This window comes from Procambarus clarkii, chromosome 82 (assembly GCF_040958095.1).
Source record: "Procambarus clarkii isolate CNS0578487 chromosome 82, FALCON_Pclarkii_2.0, whole genome shotgun sequence".
Taxonomy (NCBI): domain Eukaryota; kingdom Metazoa; phylum Arthropoda; class Malacostraca; order Decapoda; family Cambaridae; genus Procambarus; species Procambarus clarkii.
The window spans coordinates 2,136,586-2,157,505 of record NC_091231.1 but is presented as its reverse complement, the minus strand read 5'-3'; the positions used below and the strand labels follow the sequence as shown (position 1 = coordinate 2,157,505).

Here is a 20,920-nt window from a genome sequence, read left to right as displayed (position 1 = left end):
TTTCAGTGCCGGTTTGTGCATATCTGTTGTGGAACAAAACCTAATTAAATGTAAACACGCACGAAGATGTTTAGGTGAGGAATAGGATATATGAACACGACCTACTGTAGTCGGCCGTGGAGAGCACTCACCGCCATCACTAGCACCAGGTGAGAACACACCACACAATATATGTACTCTGAAGAAGTGGCCACGTAAAATGTTGAAATAGATATGTAGGTTAGTGTGTACTACGCATGGAAGTGTTGAGTGGGGGGGGGGGGGTGTTGCAGGAAGGCCTCGCTCTTCTACACTGGCTGCCGGATGGTGCCTCACTTCACTTATCACCAGTCTCCTTCACGATAACAACACCAAGATATCGCTCAACATTTACACACTCACAGTATTTCGTAGTTATTATAGAAAATCGATAAGTTAAAATGTAGAAATTACGATATTCGTCCCGAATGTTGCCTTATGAGCCGTATAGACCTTGGGTTGATACGACTCTGATGGTAATGCAGGCCCCCCATACCCGCGGTGATGGCAGCTGGGATGGCATACACCCGCTGCTAACTAATGTCAGTATGTTACACAGTGGTGACGTGTGGGGCAGAGCGGGGTGTTTATATTGTCTCCGTGGCACAGTGGTAAAGTACTCGCCGTGCGCTTCGCGAGCGCTTTAGCTTGGGTTCGTATCCTGGCCGGGGAGGATTGACTGGCGCCAACCCTTAACTGTAGCCTCTGTTCACCCAACAGTGAACGGATACCTGGTTGTAAACTATTTGACGGGTCGTATTCCGGGGAAAATTAGAATTAAGGACCTGCCCGGAACGCTATGCGTGCTAATGGCTTTACAAGAATTATCAGGGGGAAAGCGCCAAGCCATTAAGACTATATAACACTGGAAAGGGACCAGGATAACGAACCACTTGGTCCGGGAGACATCTCCCGTCACGCAGGGTGCAGTCGCGCCTCCACAGATCTCCAGTATCAGCTCTTGATACTGGTAATGGCTCAAAAGGGCCACCACTTACGGGCTATTCATGCCCGTGCCACCTTTTGCGTGGCTTAATCTTCATCAATCAATCAGGATAACGATTTGGGATGAGACGGGGGGAAGGAATGGCCTCCAACCATTTGGACGATCGGGGATTGAACGCCGACCTGCAACCGACACTTAAACCAAGTGGTTTAAGAACTCTTGTGTGTGTGTATATATATATATATATATATATATATATATATATATATATATATATATATATATATATATATATATATATATATATATATATATATATATATATATATATATATATATATATATATATATATATTTTATTAAATATGACCGAAAAAGTAAGATTAATAATTCTAACACGAATTTTCTCAATCTTTCGTACATTATGCTTCACTGTTGGAGGTAAATCAAAAATCACTTCTCCAAAATTCATTTTTATTTCTAGTCTGACGCGACACGGGCGCGTTTCGTAAAACTTATTACATTTTCAAAGACTTCACAAATACACAACTGATTAGAACTTGCGTTTCCCTGATTTAAGTTCCCTGATATATATATATATATATACACACAAACCCACAAACAAATAAACAAAAACCCACCGTGGACACGATGCTGTGAAGCAGAGAGATATTGGTCCCGGATGTTGTTTATCAGCAACAGCAACTGTTGATAAACAGCGAGGTGTTTATCAACACACACCACCACCACCACCACATACTGTACTCCCTGCAGGCCGCAGGTGCAGGCACGCTCTATACCTTCCGCCTCACATTAGCTGTCTCCTGCACCCAACACACGCACGCATGCATCCATGCGTGCACACACACACACACACACACACACACACACACACACACACACACACACACATGTGAAGAGATTCATCATGACTGGTGTTGTTTTAACATCGATGTACCGCTGACTGTAGAACAAGCAACTCTAGCAAATTTGCTATTGATACAAAATAATGGGAAGAATAGGCTCTGAAGAAGACAAAATAACTTCAATTCGACTTAGGTTGGCTATTAAAATGGACGAGAAATTTGCAGAAACAATTTAATTCCAATAAATATAGGGTTCTAAGCCTGGGAGTAGTAGTAATAATTTAATAATTCATTGTGTCGGGGGACAGGCAGCCAGAGTGTATTCATACACGTTAGGCTTATATCGAGATCCCAAAATTAGCTAGCTCTATAAATCCATCAATGTTTGTATCACACCTTGTATGTATGTACTTTACCTGAATAAACATTTGAATTTGAATTTTTTGAATTTGAAAATCCTAAGCTTAAAAATGAAAATATAAATGTTGGATATAAAACAAGAAAGATCAGCAATATAACTATTATCATTCTTCAGCAATATCTTGCCCTTGTTAGGCGTCATTACATTATGCACTTCAGTTTTGGTAATTTGGAATTAGTAACCTCCGCTGTGGAGAGAGAGAGAGAGTAGGAGAGTGTAAGTCATATTCTCTACAGATGGGAAGAGTAAGGAGTGACACGATACAAATGTACAGCTGGGTGATACACTTTAACAAAAGGCATATTAATTAATAATGTGCTAAATATATCAACACAAAATGGAACAATGAATCGTAAATAACAGTGTTATGATTTACGGAGCAATTATCTGGTAACATAATAGAGGTGGGGTCCCCGGAGTGCTTCTGGTGAAGCTGATGGGCCCTTAATGTATGTACCATTGTGTCTCAGCGTACATATTGCAACTCTGCCCTCCAATAGGGCTATTTTGCACTTCCTGCCATACCTTCAGCTCTCATGTACTGTTACTTCCATGTTTGGAAATAACACCACATGACTGGTTTCCATTTGAAGCCAGTCCCTCTAATACTTTCCCAGTTGTAAATTAATATGCATATCTCCCCTGGGATCCAAAGAGCATAGTCTGAGGGACTTTAAGTGCCCCCAATAGTTTATATGGGTTACTTGTTATGTGTTCTGGCATAACAGTTATGTGGACGTTCTCCAGGTAAGCATCTTCTCTAGCTTGGCCTGGGATTGTTAGTGAGCAACAATATCCCACCCTAGAGAGCACTATAGTGTCTCAACTAACAAGTATCATCACTGGCCTCGCATCTATTGTGTGAGAGGATTTTGTTGTCATTTTTCTTGTGTTTGTGACAACTACCTTATTGTGTTCTTTAAAGGTAAGGTCACCCCACGTTACTCCCTGGTCTCTTACTGATTCTTTCTGTACTGTGGTTATATCTGATATGGTTCCTCTTTGGACTACTTAGTGGTAATCCATAACGGAGTATAAGGGATTTGTCTTCAGCCAACACCTCTTGTTGTCTATAGACCATGGAAAGATCTTGCTTTACATTTATATAATAAATTATTTAATTTATGTTCTATAAATGTTTATATTTATTAAACCATTTACAGGCCTCGAAACTTCACAATCCTGGTGTAAACACACACCTGACGCCACCACCTTCTGCTGTAAACACACACCTGACGCCACCACCTTCTGCTGTAAACACACACCTGACGCCACCACCTTCTGCTGTAAACACACACCTGACGCCACCACCTTCTGCTGTAAACACACACCTGACGCCACCACCTTCTGCTGTAAACACACACCTGACGCCACAACTTACAGGTGTAAACACACACCTGACGCCACCACCTTCTGGTGTAAACACACACCTGACGCCACCACCTTCTGGTGTAAACACACACCTGACGCCACTACCTCCAGGTGTAAACACACACCTGACGCCACTACCTCCAGGTGTAAACACACACCTGACGCCACCACCTCCAGGTGTAAACACACACCTGACTCCCCCAGCAGCGCTGGTAGGGCTTCAAGCAACAAACACCGCAGAAGGCCGCAGCCTTCCCTCGCTGGCCGCGTTATGAACCAACACAGCTGGCGCCAGCGGTGGTGTAAATATTTGGCCAGAGACTGGCAGGTGAGGGAGACACACACACCTGTTAAGAGGCACACAGTTTACCCTTAAGTAACTGTCCTGGCGGCCACACTGGCCAGTGAGAGCTTCACGCTCACTGGAAAGCATTGCAGTGTGTGCAACTCAAGGCAGTCTTTCAACAGTGCGCGCTCAAAATCACCGCGGACACCAAGCACTCTGATCTCCCTCACCAAACTGTCCACGGCTATTAAGAGGGAGACACTCGTAAGATTTAAATGGCCACAACAGCTACCACTGGGGTTTAAATGTCCAACACTATGAGCACTGGGGTTTAAAAATGGCGGACTGCGGTCGCTTGCCACAGGTTGCTGGACGGGACTCAGCGTGACCCAGAGTGTTCACTTTTCCCGTGTGGCTTCGTCCTTCCCACAGCGAAGTGTTGTCTTCAACTGGAATAGTTGTGACCTGTGAGAGGGTGTCAATACTCTCCCCGTGTTGACCATGTTGTCACATGTATGGCAGCGCGCGTCTGACACACCTTACACACACACACACACACCTGCTGATCACATCACCAACACCGCCGAGTATAGCAGCAGGTGTGAGTGCTGGAGGTGAGGAGGAAGCCAAAGGGGGGGAGGGGGGCAGGAACCAGGCGAAGGGGGGTAGGAACCTAACGAAGGGGGGGGTAGGAAATAGCCAATCTGCTGGTGGATGGGTCATTGTCAACTACTTCCTCAACTTGTGCCATTCATAGAGGCCTTCTCCCGTGAGACGAGGTTGTTAACTACCCACCAGTGGCTAGCGTGAGTGTTGGGTGGCGTGTGTGGGCCGCTGGGGGCCACTGGGGACCACTGGGGGCCACCTGCACCATATAAGCAGGCTACAGGTGCACCTTGGGCCACTCTACCTCGCTACACTGTTGCTCTTGGGGCCACTAGGCTGCCCCCCGTCGCTACTGCTGTTTACAATGTTCAAATACCACAGAGAATGATCTTCATTTAATCCCCTAGCCTTTAGAGCTCACTTGTCATGGTAAATAGAGGTGAAATGAACCATATGGCGAGTGGGAGTTGGACGCAGCCTTGACGCACGCAGGTGAGTCATGAATCACCTCCAAGTTGCCGCCTCATCCAACATCATCACAATTTATTCATGGAGTGCTGTGGCAACCAGCGGGCCCGGATGACGCCCCCAGAGGGTAGACTCACACACATATCTACTACCACAGTTTACAGGTAGACCTGCAGGAGCTCCCGAGAAGATATGAAAAGGAGGGTAATGTTGGCGTGGGTGAACGGGTTGGCGGGAGCTGTGACATGGCTTCCTGTAGGTGAGTCACTCAGGCGGTGGAGGGAGGAGGTGCCTGGCTTACCCACACTCACCCCCACTACCCTGGGGGACCCACAAACACCCTAAAGGGACCCAGAAACCCCCCTCCCCTCACCCAAGGGACCCCGTGAACCCCACCCCCTTAAATGAATATCAAACCCGAAGCCTCAGGAACAATGACACGACACATTTTATATTAGAAATGAAAAGCAGCCTAAAATACAGGTGAATGTTGTGCATGAAGGTGAGATGAACAATTGCAATGTTCTGTGAGTGTTCACCTCGGTGTTGATCAAGGCCCCGCATGCCGTGTGTGCTCACAAGCTCTCAAGGTGACAGTTATTGACACTACTCATGTTACCCATGCAGGTGTCACTCACCTGTCACCTTGAGGACCAGTATTACCCAGGTGTCACTCACCTGTCACCTTCAGGACCAGTGTCACCCAGGTGTCACTCACCTGTCACCTTAGTAGGGTGATTGACTCCTGCCCGAAGGGGCTCAGATCACAGTAGGAGGGAAGTTCACCTGGAGATAACGGTGTGTGGTGACATTGTAGACAGTGCCACGCTCAGACAGGGATCGCTCAGACAGGGCCACGCTCAGACAGGGCCACGCTCAGACAGGGATCGCTCAGACAGGGCCACGCTCAGACAGGGATCGCTCAGACAGGGATCGCTCAGACAGGGATCGCTCAGACAGGGCCACGCTCAGACAGGGCCACGCTCAGACAGGGATCGCTCAGACAGGGATCGCTCAGACAGGGCCACGCTCAGACAGGGATCGCTCAGACAGGGATCGCTCAGACAGGGATCGCTCAGACAGGGATCGCTCAGACAGGGCCACGCTCAGACAGGGATCGCTCAGACAGGGATCGCTCAGACAGGGATCGCTCAGACAGGGCCACGCTCAGACAGGGCCGCGCTAAGACAGAGCCACACTGAGACAGCGCCACACTGAGACAGGAGCCACACTAAGACAAGGGCCACTCTTAGACAGGGCCACACTGAGACAGGGGCCACAGTGAGACAGGGGCCACACTGAGTGACACTGGCTCTCCCAGCTTCTGTGCACACCAACAGCTTCAAATAATTATATTATCAGAAATAAGATGTTCAATATCAACCACTAAAAACAGTGGTGCGGGCGACCTTCAGTGGTACGGGTGACCTTCACAGTGGTGCGGGTGACCTTCACAGTGGTGCGGGTGACCTTCACAGTGGTACGGGTGACCTTCACAGTGGTGCGGGTGACCTTCACAGTGGTGCGGGTGACCTTCACAGTGGTGCGGGTGACCTTCACAGTGGTACGGGTGACCTTCACAGTGGTGCGGGTGACCTTCACAGTGGTGCGGGTGACCTTCACAGTGGTGCGGGTGACCTTCACAGTGGTGCGGGCGACCTTCAGTGGTACGGGTGACCTTCACAGTGGTGCGGGTGACCTTCACAGTGGTGCGGGTGACCTTCACAGTGGTGCGGGTGACCTTCACAGTGGTGCGGGTGACCTTCACAGTGGTGCGGGCGACCTTCACAGTGGTACGGGCGACCTTCACAGTGGTGCGGGCGACCTTCACAGTGGTGCGGGTGACCTTCACAGTGGTGCGGGTGACCTTCACAGTGGTGCGGGTGACCTTCACAGTGGTGCGGGTGACCTTCACAGTGGTGCGGGTGACCTTCACAGTGGTGCGGGTGACCTTCACAGTGGTGCGGGTGACCTTCACAGTGGTGCGGGTGACCTTCACAGTGGTGCGGGTGACCTTCACAGTGGTGCGGGCGACCTTCACAGTGGTACGGGCGACCTTCACAGTGGTGCGGGCGACCTTCACACATACACTTTCATTGATCCCTGGCAGGTACCCACTGACCTCTGGCAGGCCACCAGCTTTGGGAGTGGGGCGTCTCATCTTGGACCACCAGCTGTGGGAGTTGGGCGTCTCATCTTGGACCACCAGCTGTGGGAGTGGGGCGTCTCATCTTGGACCACCAGCTTTGGGAGTGGGGCGTCTCATCTTGGACCACCAGCTGTGGGAGTGGGGCGTCTCATCTTGGACCACCAGCTGTGGGAGTGGGGCGTCTCATCTTGGACCACCAGCTGTGGGAGTGGGACGTCTCATCTTGGGCCACCAGCTGTGGGAGCGGGGCGTCTCATCTTGGGCCACCAGCTGTGGGAGCGGGGCGTCTCATCTTGGACCACCAGCTGTGGGAGTGGGGCGTCTCATCTTGGACCACCAGCTGTGGAAGTGGGGCGTCTCATCTTGGACCACCAGCTGTGGGAGTGGGACGTCTCATCTTGGGCCACCAGCTGTGGGAGTGGGGCGTCTCATCTTGGAGTAATGTTTATAACATTGGGTCTTCTAACATCAGGATAGTGTTCCACACCCTGATGGCTTGGTACTGAAGTCTTATGTTTAGTGTTTGTGTGTTGAGGAGCTCAGGGAGCTCCTGAATTGTCTGGAGATATGGTTGACGGCGTTCTGGTACTCTTCTTGACGACTTATCTTGCAGTACTTGAAGCTTTTACATGTTAGTTGTCTTTATGGTATTGGAGGATATTCTAGATGCGGCCGGACTAGAGCATATATAAATGTAGTTGTGTGTTTGTGTTAAGGCTTCGGAATCTCCTCCTAGCGCTGCTTCTGCTGTGTTTATTCTGTCCCTTATGTGAATTTCTATACGCGTTCTATTGATTTTGAGTCTCAGTATTGTGCCTGCACTCCCATCCACTACCCCCACCCGGCACTCCCAAACCACAACATCTACCCAAGACCCCCACCTAAATCCCCATCCCCTCACATACCACCCCCAACCCTCACCTCATGGGTTCTCATGAAATACAGCAGAGAGATGTAGGCAGTGTTGCCAGATTGGGCTACAAATAGCGAATTGGGCTACTTTTGAGAGCCCCGCGCTCCCAAATTTTTAATTTCACTACTTGCTACTTTTTGGGCTAATTTAAAAGCAAGATGTGCTAATTTGGGCTATTAAAGTTAAGAATGTACGATTGCGAGTTACATGAAAGTAACTAAGCTATAAATAATTGTAATTAATAATAATTGTAAATATCAATTAATACTAAATAATATTATTTAATAAATTAGTACCAATTCAATGCAGAGTTCTCTTCCAAGCACAGAAACTTGTAAATATAAATACAAGATAATAGATAGATCGATAAATGAATAGACAACTTTCAAATATTGCACCAAGTAATGGCGAGAAGAAAAACTAGACAGTATACAATACATTTGAAACTAATAATGGATGAATGGTAATAAATTGGTGTATGTTTGTACGTATACCAGACAAAGTCCATTTAATGGCAGAATTTAGCCATTTTGTGTAAAAACTTTTATATCTCATATTATTAATTATAACAGTAATCGAAAGAAATCATAGTTTGTATATACAAGAGATGAAACAGAGAGCCATGAGCTAGAGCGATGTGCTGAGTCCATAAGGAGGCCGAGCTTCCAGAAATACCTTCCTGTGATTGGCTGTTGCGGGGAATACCAACACTCTTTTATGAATAAAATTTAAACTAAGAAATAGGTCCTTGTGCACAACAACAAGGTTGTTGTGAAAAAGAACAACAATTTCTGTTTTGCACCTGACAGAAATCTCCATCTAACTGTGGATGTGTGGTTACTAAGTGGATAGCACCTATAGCTGATCCCTTCCCGTGATTGGCTGTTGTGTGAATGTCAACAAAGAATATCTACCAATGATATGCCATTTATTATGCACCCCATACCACCTTGTGGGCAGAGCTTGGAACCTCCTACCCGAGCACAACAACCCACCTTATGGGTTGCTGTTTGGCTATTTATAGTGCGTTGGAAAAGCAACAGATGGCGTTAGTTGTATTTTGTGGGGTAATTTTTTATAAGTGAAATTTAATGTCAACAGATGGCGTAAGCTGTATCTTATGGCCACTATTGACCAGCCAGTTGATAGTGTTCTTATGTGCCGACAGATGGCATCTGTTGGCTGTTGGTGTTATTATTATTATTTTAATACTATTATTACATTAATAATAATGTATTATTATTACTTTAAACACTGATCTATACGTCTGGTAGCTTATAATAAGGTTTTATACCGTGCTGGTATTAGGTAACTAGAATTCTGCAGTTACTTTTTATTATCTACTGTTGAGGATATGTAAGACAAATGTAAGGTTTTGAGGCTAAGTAACGAAGATAGTTACAAGATACGAGCCAGATGGTGTTGAGATTGCAAAAGGGATTATGATAAGAACTTAAGCCAAAAAATCAATGCATAGATGTTCGCAAATATGAGACTGGGATTTATTTCTCGAAAATTTTGCAATAAAATACGCTTTTTAGTTCTTTATTTTTAAAATTAAGACCAGAGATTCTGTCTAACGAAGCTGCAAGCTAAAACACCGTTATTCTATAATATTTATCTGTAATTTGACCCTAAATACTCGTTTATTAAACGAATTTATTGTTAGAGTTCATTAGGAATCAACTTTGGTGAAGGCAGAGTTTCCAATAAATACCTTCCTGTGATTGGCTGTTGCGGGGAATGCCAACGCTTATATGAATAAAATGCAAAATAAGAAATACGTCCTTTTGCTCAATAACCTTGTTGTTGTACAAAAGAACAACAATTTCTGTTAAATACAAGACAGAAATTTCCATCTAACTGAATAATGTAGACCAATAAGAGGGCGGAGGCATTGTACCGCTGATATTATTTGTGTGAGGCAACACCCACTGATGACGTCACAAGTTAGGTAGCCAGCCCATGTTTTTGTAACACTCGTTACATCCTGCAGTATTTAATTATCTCTTTATTAATACTTTCAAATACTTAACATTTCACTTTTTAGGTAGATTAAAGTTGAAGCAGAACGTCATAAGCAAGGATGGTGTGCTGAATAAATATGATTTATTAAGTGGATGGAGCCTTTAGCTGATCCCTTCCTGTGATTGGCTGTTGTGTGAATGTCAACAAAGAATGACGTTGTATCCTCACATTCCTTATGTACATTCTTGTATATGCATAAATAAATAAATAAAAGAATATCTACCAATGATATGCCATTTATTATGCACCCCCATACCATTTGTGGGCGGAGCTTGGAACCTCCTACCCGAGCACAACAACCCACCTTATGGGTTGCTGTTTGGCTATTTATAGTGCGTTGGAAAAAAACGAGATGGCGTTAGTTGTATTTTGCAGGGTAATTTGTTATAAGTGTAATTTGATGTCAACAGATGGCGTAAGCTGTATCTTATGGCCACTATTGACCAGCTAGTTGATAGTGTTCTCTTCTGCCGACAGATGGCATCAGCTGTATTATTATTACTTCCGAATTCCCTTCAAACACTGATCTACAAATCCCTTGGCTTATGATAAGGTTTTATACCATTTATGAAAAGTATTAGATAACGAGTTACGCAATTACTTTTATTTATCAACTGTTCAGGATATCATCATATAATGTCTGGTTAGGACGTACTGCTCTCGATTGATGAAGATTAAGCCACCCAAGAGGTGGCACGGGCATGAATAGCCCGTAAATACTGCCCTCGTAATATTATTCAGGAGGGGTGGAGGAACTATCAAGTGAAAGCGCCAAGCCATTACGACTATATAGCACTCGGAAGGGATCAGGATACGGATTTGGGATGGAACAGGGGAAAGGAATAGTGCCCAACCTCTTGGGCGGTCGGGGATTGAACGCGGACCTGTAGGAAAGGAGACCGTCGCTCTACCATCCAGCCCAAGTGGTTAAGCGTAATATTATTAAAACAACAATTTATGCATATAATAACAGCATTTCACACTAAAAATACTTGATATTGAAATTTGGTAGTGAATTCCAATCTAGGAATCTCCTATGACTAAACTGTACTTTTTAATTATTTTTATGTACTTACTACTTATTATTAAATTATTAAGTACATACTATAATAATTAAATAAATTATTTTATTTAATATTTAAATTAAACGATAAAATAATAGGTAATAATAAATCATTGTGTGGGGGGGACAGGCAGCCAGTGTATATATATATATATATATATATACATGTTAGGCTTATACCAAGGTCCCACAAAGGTGCCACAAAGGTGCCAAATTAAAGACTGTTTGCTGCCGGGGCGGGCCCAAGGGCTGCTGGCGGCCCTGGCCACGCTGAACTTCCGGGCCCTTATAATCACCATTGTTTAATAATCTTCACAGGGAGAAACAACTGTAAATATAGGAATAGTTTATTACAACATACACGGTAAAGAAAACAGCTCGGAAACTAAGGAAATAAAGCTGCCGAAAAAACATTAAAAGTCCATTTCAAGTTCAAGAATGTTTATTGTCGGTTCGTTCATGCTAGGCTTGCAGTTACACAACTGGTCGGGGTTCGGGGTGCACAACAAACTACCACTCACTGGTTGAATAGGGGATGTTTAATGAACTATCCACCTCTGGCGGCAAAAAATCAATATATATATATATATATATATATATATATATATATATATATATATATATATATATATATATATATATATATATATATATATATATATATTAGTATATTTTGGTAGCAGTCTTTCCTGTAGACATATATTATTAAATATGACCGAAAAAGTAAGATTAATAATTCTAACACGAATTTTCTCAATCTTTCGTACATTTCTTTTCACTGTTGGAGGTAAATCAAAAATCAATTCTCCAAAATTCATTTTTATTTCTAGTCTGACGCGACACGAGCGCGTTTCGTAAAACTTATTACATTTTCAAAGACTTTAGTTCACAAATACACAACTGAATAGAACTTACGCATCTCCGATTTTATATCTACATTTGAGTGAGGTGGAAGGGGTGATGTGGCATTAACACAAGACAGAACAAGATGTGGCATTAATAGGGTATTAATTTCATCAACACAAGACAGAACAAGAGTATTAATAGGGTATTAATTTCATCAACACAAGACAGAACACGAAACAATGGATATTGAATAGAAGTGTTTGTAGAAAGCCTATTGGTCCATATTTCTTGATGCTTCTATATTGGAGCGGAGTCTTGAGGTGGGTAGAATATAGTTGTGCAATAATTGGCTGTTGATTGCTGGAGTTGACTTCTTGATGTGAAGTCAACATCACATCAAGAAGTCAACACCAGCAATCAACAGCCAATTATTGCACAACTATATTCTACCCACCTCAAGACTCCGCTCCAATATAGAAGCATCAAGAAATATGGACCAATAGGCTTTCTACAAACACTTCTATTCAATATCCATTGTTTCGTGTTCTGTCTTGTGTTGATGAAATTAATACCCTATTAATACTCTTGTTCTGTCTTGTGTTGATGAAATTAATACCCTATTAATGCCACATCTTGTTCTGTCTTGTGTTAATGCCACATCACCCCTTCCACCTCACTCAAATGTAGATATAAAATCGGAGATGCGTAAGTTCTATTCACCATCTGGTCACCATTTGGTCCGGGAGACATCTCCCGTCACGCAGGGTGCAGTCGCACCTCCACAGATCTCCAGTATCATCTATTGATACTGGTAATGGCTCAAAAGGGCCACCACTTACGAGCTATTCATGCCTGTGCCACCTTTTGGGTGGCTTCATCTTCATCTTAACACATTCACAAGGGAGACATCTCCCGTCATGCAGGGTGCATTCGCACCTCCACAGATCTCCAGTATCAGCTCCTGATACTGGTAATGGCTTAAAAATGGCCACCACTTACGGGCTATTTATGCCTGTGCCACCTTTTGGGTGGCTTCATCTTCATCTTAACACATTCACAAGGGAGACATCTCCCGTCATGCAGGGTGCATTCGCACCTCCACAGATCTCCAGTATCAGCTCTTGATACTGGTAATGGCTTAAAAGGGCCACCACTTACGGGCTATTCATGCCCGTGCCACCTCTTGGGTGGCTTAATCTTCATCAATCAATCAATCTAAGTTCTATTCATCTGGTCACCATTTGGTCCGGGAGGCATCTCCCGTCACGCAGGGTGCAGTCGCACCTCCACAGATCTCCAGTATCATCTATTGATACTGGTGATGGCTCAAAAGGGCCACCACTTACGAGCTATTCATGCCTGTGCCACCTTTTGGGTGGCTTCATCTTCATCTTAAACACATTCACAAGGGAAACATCTCCCGTCACGCAGGGTGCATTCGCACCTCCACAGATCTCCAGTATCAGCTCCTGATACTGGTAATGGCTTAAAATGGCCACCACTTACGGGCTATTTATGCCCGTGCCACTTTTTGGGTTGCTTCATCTTCATCTTCAGTTCTATTCAGTTGTGTATTTGTGAACTAAAGTCTTTGAAAATGTAATAAGTTTTACGAAACGCGCTCGTGTCGCGTCAGACTAGAAATAAAAATGAATTTTGGAGAATTGATTTTTGATTTACCTCCAACAGTGAAAAGAAATGTACGAAAGATTGAGAAAATTCGTGTTAGAATTATTAATCTTACTTTTTCGGTCATATTTAATAATATATATATATATATATAATATGTGTGTATGTGCAGAAATAATATTAATAAAACAATTAACATCGTGTAGTGTACTCTATGTATCAAAATATATTACTTTGAAACCCATATCATTCACTAAAAAAAAATTGGGCTGCTCTTATTACAAATTCGCTACTTTTTGGCCGTCAGCTCGCTACTTTCCGCAATTTGGATCTGGCAACCCTGTGTGCAGGCTTGCAGCAGTAGCACACCAGACTTTGTGAGAGGAGGAGGTAGGTGTCCAGTACCCAGCCCTCACCAGTACCTCTCAGCGTACTGGTGAGGGCTGGGTACTTGGACCCGTCGCCTCCAAGGCTCACTAGAATTCGTTTTCTCGAGGGCAGGAAACCTGTGTATATATATACTTTAAGGCTTCCATAGAATTTTTGCCAAGGGGCAACTATTGTCCTTCCCGAAGACACAACAGTTGTGTAACTCCCGTGTACTGATTTACTACTGGGTGAACAGAGGAAGTAGGAAAATGAAAGATGCGAAGGCATTCTTGTCCGGCCAGGGAATGTCCCTGGAGTGTGAGTGTTGAAGGACTCCGAGTGTGCCAGACATTATCGGTATATACTTCGCAGACCTTAGTGGCGGCGTTCATTGGCTCGTTGGTACCTGCTTTACTAGTGGTAGATACCACTTTACTAGTGGTAGTTACCGCTTTACTAGTGGTGGTTACCACTTTACTAGTTGTAGTTTACGCTTTCTATAGTGGCAGTTATTGCTTTATTGACAACTGGTACATACAGCAGTTGTGGGGGTGGACGCTCCCCGGGGCTCTGTGCTCCTCGTGGAGTGTGGCACACACGGGCCCAAACTATATCCATTGGATAAAAAAAAATTAATATTCCAAAATTCTTGGATGTTAATGAGCAGTCACATGCCCTGTAGCTATTTGACGGGGCCCAGGAGGGGAAGTCCAACCCCGCCAACATACACGCCAGCCTGGCCTGCCTGTCGTGAGAGAGCTTTTGCTGTCCAGGATGAAATCAATATGTAAGTACTTCACAACTTCACTGACGCAAAGGTTCAACTCCATCGACACACAGGTTCAACTCCACCAACACAAAGGTTCTCCTCCCACAGTGACCTCCACCTCTACTCCCACAGTGACCTCCACCTCTGCTCCCACAGTAACCTCCGCCTTTGCTCCTAAAATGACTTCCACCTCTGGTCCCACAGTGACCTCCACCTCTGCTCCCACAGTAACCTCCGCCTTTGCTCCTAAAATGACTTCCACCTCTGGTCCCACAGTGACCTGGATGAGAGGGCGCCAGCATGCCAGAGTACAGACTGATCTACTTCGACGCCATGGGGCGGGCCGAGCTCGTACGGTGGATCTTCGCCATGGCGGACATCGCTTACACTGACGAGCGGGTGTCCTCAGAGGACTGGCCGGAGAGGAAGAAGAGTGAGTACTAGCCTTTCTCTCGAAACTGGGGATGGATATACAATAATTATATCTAATTATGAAATAATGATGATACAAGATTAATTTATATATAAGCTATACTATAAAATTTACATTAAATGAGTTGATAAAAGAGTGTAATCTATATAAATAAAAATTTAAATGTTCGTTTTGTTCGAAATCGCTAATCTTCGAAAGTTCTTCACTGATTGCTTAGAAATTTTCACAACGTTCCATTCGAATACCCGGGTGTTTTTATATACTTACTATATAGATGCCACACCTGTTACAGGTAAAAACATTTTTTTTAAACAGTGCCATTTGTTGGACGTAAAAGCTACCTGACTGACACATTAGGTTCTCTAGGAGCCCCTACCTGACTGACACATTGTCAGCCAGGTAGGGGCGAGGCCACTAGTCCCATGCTTGGTGTGCCAGGTATCCCAGGAGGGAAGCTGCCGGTGCTGATGGTGGACGACAAGGTGCTGAGGCAGTCCATGGCCATCGCCAGGTACGTGGCCAGGGAGGCCGGCCTCGTCCCGCAGGACAACCTGGAGGCCGCCTTCTGTGACTCCCTCGTCGAGACCGTCTCAGAGATCCTCCTTCACCTCCACAAGATTATGTAGGTCCCGACTGGCCTCCTGTTCCACCCACCTTCATCCTCTACACCCACTCACCTCCACCCTCTACACCCACCACCACCACCCTCTACACCCACCACCAGCACCCTCTACACCCACCACCACCACCCTCTACACCCACCCAGTACCAGTTGGGGCGGGGTAGAGGTCACAATAATACTCCCACACTGGGGCTGGTGCCAGCGCCTGCATGGGTGACCACAGCCCCGGTCCTCAGAGCACGACAACATTGGCCACGACGCTGGCTCCAGCCCCGGCCTCTTCCAGTCATTTTCTCAAACTTGGGATATTTGGCTAAAGGTTGGCTAAAAGTTTGGACAATATATGTGTGCATAAAATAACTGCACATTTCTTGGACAATTATGATAGGATGAGTTAGCCTAAGCATTGTTATACTAATTTGACAGTTAATTTCAATAACACGATCAACAACGCTCGGAATATTAAATTCCTTTCTCATATTAAGTATCTTTGTGGTACGAGGGCACTAAAGGATTATAGAAATTTTAGCCAATTATCCCCAGTTTGCAAACTGTAGGTAGTAATTAAGTGATTGTAATCTATCCACCGCTGCCCACAGGATGGGGGGCGGTGTGCAGGACAAACTATCAATTGTGACACTAGCTCTCCACATATGTCAGTTGCTTAATTTAGAAATTATACTTGTGGTCGATCTCGAACCCATTGTTGATGTGACGACTTATACTGAATTTTGTAACTAGCTCATCAAGATTGTAACTTGCTTAGCTAAATGAATTGTGGGGTTCAGTCCCTGAGCCCATTATGTGCCTCTGTAACCCATTCCACCACCGCCCAGAGGATGGGTATGGGGTGCATAATAAATGAACTAAACTAACTAAACTAATTGTGATAGAAATACATCTAAAGTCTACAATTTTTCACGTTTAGTTACATAGTCACTATCTGTATGTAAAATGTAAATTGCTAATAGTGTACATCTAGTCAGATTCACGTCAGCAAGTGGCACGAACTGCCAGAGACACTTGTAGCCGAGTCTAAGTCAACACGTCATACTGTTACCAGTTATCTGCTGACCTTACAGGATGACCTTAGATATGTGGCCCCTGCATGCTTAGTAGCAAGCGTCGTGACAGAATAAGTAATAATAATTGCACCTTGTCTCACGTTTACTAAAGCCACATGTATATCAGGAGTCTGTGATTAATGCCAGTATGAGGAGAGCCAGAGGTATGTGAGGGGCGCCAGTATGAGGAAAGCCAGGTGTATGTGAGGGGGTGCTAGTATGAGGAGAGCCAGAGGTGTGACAGATCAGTGTTGTCTGACGCAGGAGGACCACAGAGGACCAGCAGGAGAGGAACACCAAGATAGAGCAGGAACTCATCCCCAACTACGTGGAGCCCTTCTTCACCAGCCTCGACTCCCAGATCCAGGACCACGAGTGGTACTTCGGGGACCAGGTGAGTCATTCATGGTCCAGGCGAGTCATTCATGGTTAAAGTGATTTATTCATGACCTAGATGAGTCACATCATGGCCGAGATGAGTCACATCATGACTCAGATGAGTCACATCATACCCCAGATGAGTCACGTCATGACCGAGATTGTTGATTTGTATTTGTTTATGATTATCAGGTGACCTGGGCTGACCTGATGATCGGACGGGCCTTCTGCACGATGGTACTCACCAACGAGGACCTCTTTAACAAGTTCCCGGCTGTACGCTCCTATGTTGAGAAGGTGTGTGCTCTTCCTGGCATACAAGACTGGATCCAGAACCGCCCACAGACCACCTTCTAGTCCCAGAGCGCTCCACTCGTGTCATTATAGTCCCAGAGCGCTCCACTCGTGTCATTATAGTCTCAGATCACTCCACTCATGTTCTTATATTCCTAGCTAGCACTCCACTCATGTCTTTATAGTCCAAGAACCGTCCAGGCAAGTGCTAAATGAATTGCTGTCTGCTAACGTTGTAATATATTTTATGTATCGATCTTGTACTTACCAAATAAGCAGATAAATGTATAACATAACATGCTTGTCATGTAATACTTCTAATGCTGTGCACATTTTTAATTGTGAGCCACCCCATGCAGCTGGCATTGCCATTTTCTAGCACAAAATATGTGGAGTTTGTGGAAGTTAAAGAAGGCATGAACTCTAACATGTTCATGCCTTACACTGATATATCAGGAAGGCATATTTGTAGGGAGATATGGTGTCGCAAACTTTTCAGGTGTGTGTAGGGCCACACACCTGTTGCATGCTTGTAGGACTCTCATGGCTGTTGTTGGCAACACTGTTACCCTGCTAAGGGATGAAGCCTAAACATCACCCAACGATAACCGCTTGAAATTATGAGATTATGTCAGCTGTTGTTGGTATTATGTCAGCTGTTGTTGGGATTATGTCAGCTGTTGTTGGGATTATGTCAGCTGTTGTTGGTATTATGTCAGCTGTTGTTGGTATTATGTCAGCTGTTGTTGGGATTATGTCAGCTGTTGTTGGGATTATGTCAGCTGTTGTTGGTATTATGTCAGCTGTTGTTGGTATTATGTCAGCTGTTGTTGGTATTATGTCAGCTGTTGTTGGGATTATGTCAGCTGTTGTTGGGATTATGTCAGCTGTTATTGGTATTATGTCAGCTGTTGTTGGTATTATGTCAGCTGTTGTTGGTATTATGTCAGCTGTTGTTGGTATTATGTCAGCTGTTGTTCGAGTCATGTCATCTCTTATAGTCATGTCACTTTGTGTATGATGATTAGACTGTCATGAGCTGTGTGTAAATATTCTCACTATTTAATTTATGTTAATGAGTTAATACATGAAAGTGCACCATTTGTTCGTTTAATTTTTCCTAATGGTTATGTATATATATATATATATATATATATATATATATATATATATATATATATATATATATATATATATATATATATATATATATATATATATATATATATATATATATATAAATATATATATATATATATATATATATATATATATATATATATATTTATATATACTGTATGTATATATATATATATATATATATATATATATATATATATATATATATATATATATATATAATTTATATATATATATATATTTATATATATACTGTATGTATATATATATATATTTATATATATACTGTATATATATGTATATATATATATATATATATATATATATATATATATATATATATATATATATATATATATATATGCGAACAAGCCTGAATGGTCCCCAGGACAATATGCAACTGAAAACTCACACCCCAGAAGTGACTCGAACCCATACTCCCAGAAGCAACGCAACTGGTATGTACAAGATGCCTTAATCCACTTGACCATCACGACCGGACATAATGAGGTGATAGCCGAGGCTATTTGAACCACCCCACCGCCGGCACTCGGATAGTAATCTTGGGCATAGCATTTTACCAAATCACCTCATTCTTTGGGGCACACGTGAGGAACACAAATGCGAACAAGCCTGAATGGTCCCCAGGACAATATGCAACTGAAAACTCACACCCCAGAAGTGACTCGAACCCATACTCCCAGAAGCAACGCAACTGGTATGTACAAGACGCCTTAATCCACTTGACCATCACGACCGGACATAATGAGGTGATAGCCGAGGCTATTTGAACCACCCCACCGCCGGCACTCGGATAGTAATCTTGGGCATAGCATTTTACCAAATCACCTCATTCTTTGGGGCACACGTGAGGAACACAAATGCGAACAAGCCTGAATGGTCCCCAGGACAATATGGGGTGGTTCAAATAGCCTCGGCTATCACCTCATTATGTCCGGTCGTGATGGTCAAGTGGATTAAGGCGTCTTGTACATACCAGTTGCGTTGCTTCTGGGAGTATGGGTTCGAGTCACTTCTGGGGTGTGAGTTTTCAGTTGCATATTGTCCTGGGGACCATTCAGGCTTGTTCGCATTTGTGTTCCTCACGTGTGCCCCAAAGAATGAGGTGATTTGGTAAAATGCTATGCCCAAGATTACTATCCGAGTGCCGGCGGTGGGGTGGTTCAAATAGCCTCGGCTATCACCTCATTATGTCCGGTCGTGATGGTCAAGTGGATTAAGGCGTCTTGTACATACCAGTTGCGTTGCTTCTGGGAGTATGGGTTCGAGTCACTTCTGGGGTGTGAGTTTTCAGTTGCATATTGTCCTGGGGACCATTCAGGCTTGTTCGCATTTGTGTTCCTCACGTGTGCCCCAAAGAATGAGGTGATTTGGTAAAATGCTATGCCCAAGATTACTATCCGAGTGCCGGCGGTGGGGTGGTTCAAATAGCCTCGGCTATCACCTCATTATGTCCGGTCGTGATGGTCAAGTGGATTAAGGCGTCTTGTACATACCAGTTGCGTTGCTTCTGGGAGTATGGGTTCGAGTCACTTCTGGGGTGTGAGTTTTCAGTTGCATATTGTCCTGGGGACCATTCAGGCTTGTTCGCATTTGTGTTCCTCACGTGTGCCCCAAAGAATGAGGTGATTTGGTAAAATGCTATGCCCAAGATTACTATCCGAGTGCCGGCGGTGGGGTGGTTCAAATAGCCTCGGCTATCACCTCATTATGTCCGGTCGTGATGGTCAAGTGGATTAAGGCGTCTTGTACATACCAGTTGCGTTGCTTCTGGGAGTATGGGTTCGAGTCACTTCTGGGGTGTGAGTTTTCAGTTGCATATTGTCCTGGGGACCATTCAGGCTTGTTCGCATTTGTGTTCCTCACGTGTGCCCCAAAGAATGAGGTGATTTGGTAAAATGCTATGCCCAAGATTACTATCCGAGTGCCGGCGGTGGGGTGGTTCAAATAGCCTCGGCTATCACCTCATTATGTCCGGTCGTGATGGTCAAGTGGATTAAGGCGTCTTGTACATACCAGTTGCGTTGCTTCTGGGAGTATGGGTTCGAGTCACTTCTGGGGTGTGAGTTTTCAGTTGCATATTGTCCTGGGGACCATTCAGGCTTGTTCGCATTTGTGTTCCTCACGTGTGCCCCAAAGAATGAGGTGATTTGGTAAAATGCTATGCCCAAGATTACTATCCGAGTGCCGGCGGTGGGGTGGTTCAAATAGCCTCGGCTA

At 44.3% G+C, this 20,920-nt stretch overlaps 1 protein-coding gene across 4 annotated transcripts; it reads left to right on the top strand.

The window, feature by feature from the left end:
• Nucleotides 1-10: 10 nt before the first annotated feature.
• On the top strand, nucleotides 11-18,640 carry LOC123764290 (hematopoietic prostaglandin D synthase). 4 transcript variants are annotated; one of them, XM_045751872.2, is made up of 5 exons: nucleotides 11-149; nucleotides 15,025-15,181; nucleotides 15,620-15,803; nucleotides 17,132-17,261; nucleotides 17,438-18,640. In XM_045751872.2, exons 2-5 carry the CDS (start codon nucleotides 15,049-15,051, stop codon nucleotides 17,600-17,602), a joined length of 612 nt encoding a protein of 203 aa, XP_045607828.1. In that variant the 5' UTR covers nucleotides 11-149; nucleotides 15,025-15,048; the 3' UTR covers nucleotides 17,603-18,640. The 4 variants fall into 4 exon arrangements, with proteins under 4 accessions (XP_045607828.1, XP_045607832.1, XP_045607829.1 ...); XM_045751876.2 differs by lacking the exon at nucleotides 11-149 and adding an exon at nucleotides 4,040-4,172; XM_045751873.2 differs by lacking the exon at nucleotides 11-149 and adding an exon at nucleotides 4,601-4,714.
• Nucleotides 18,641-20,920: the final 2,280 nt, after the last annotated feature.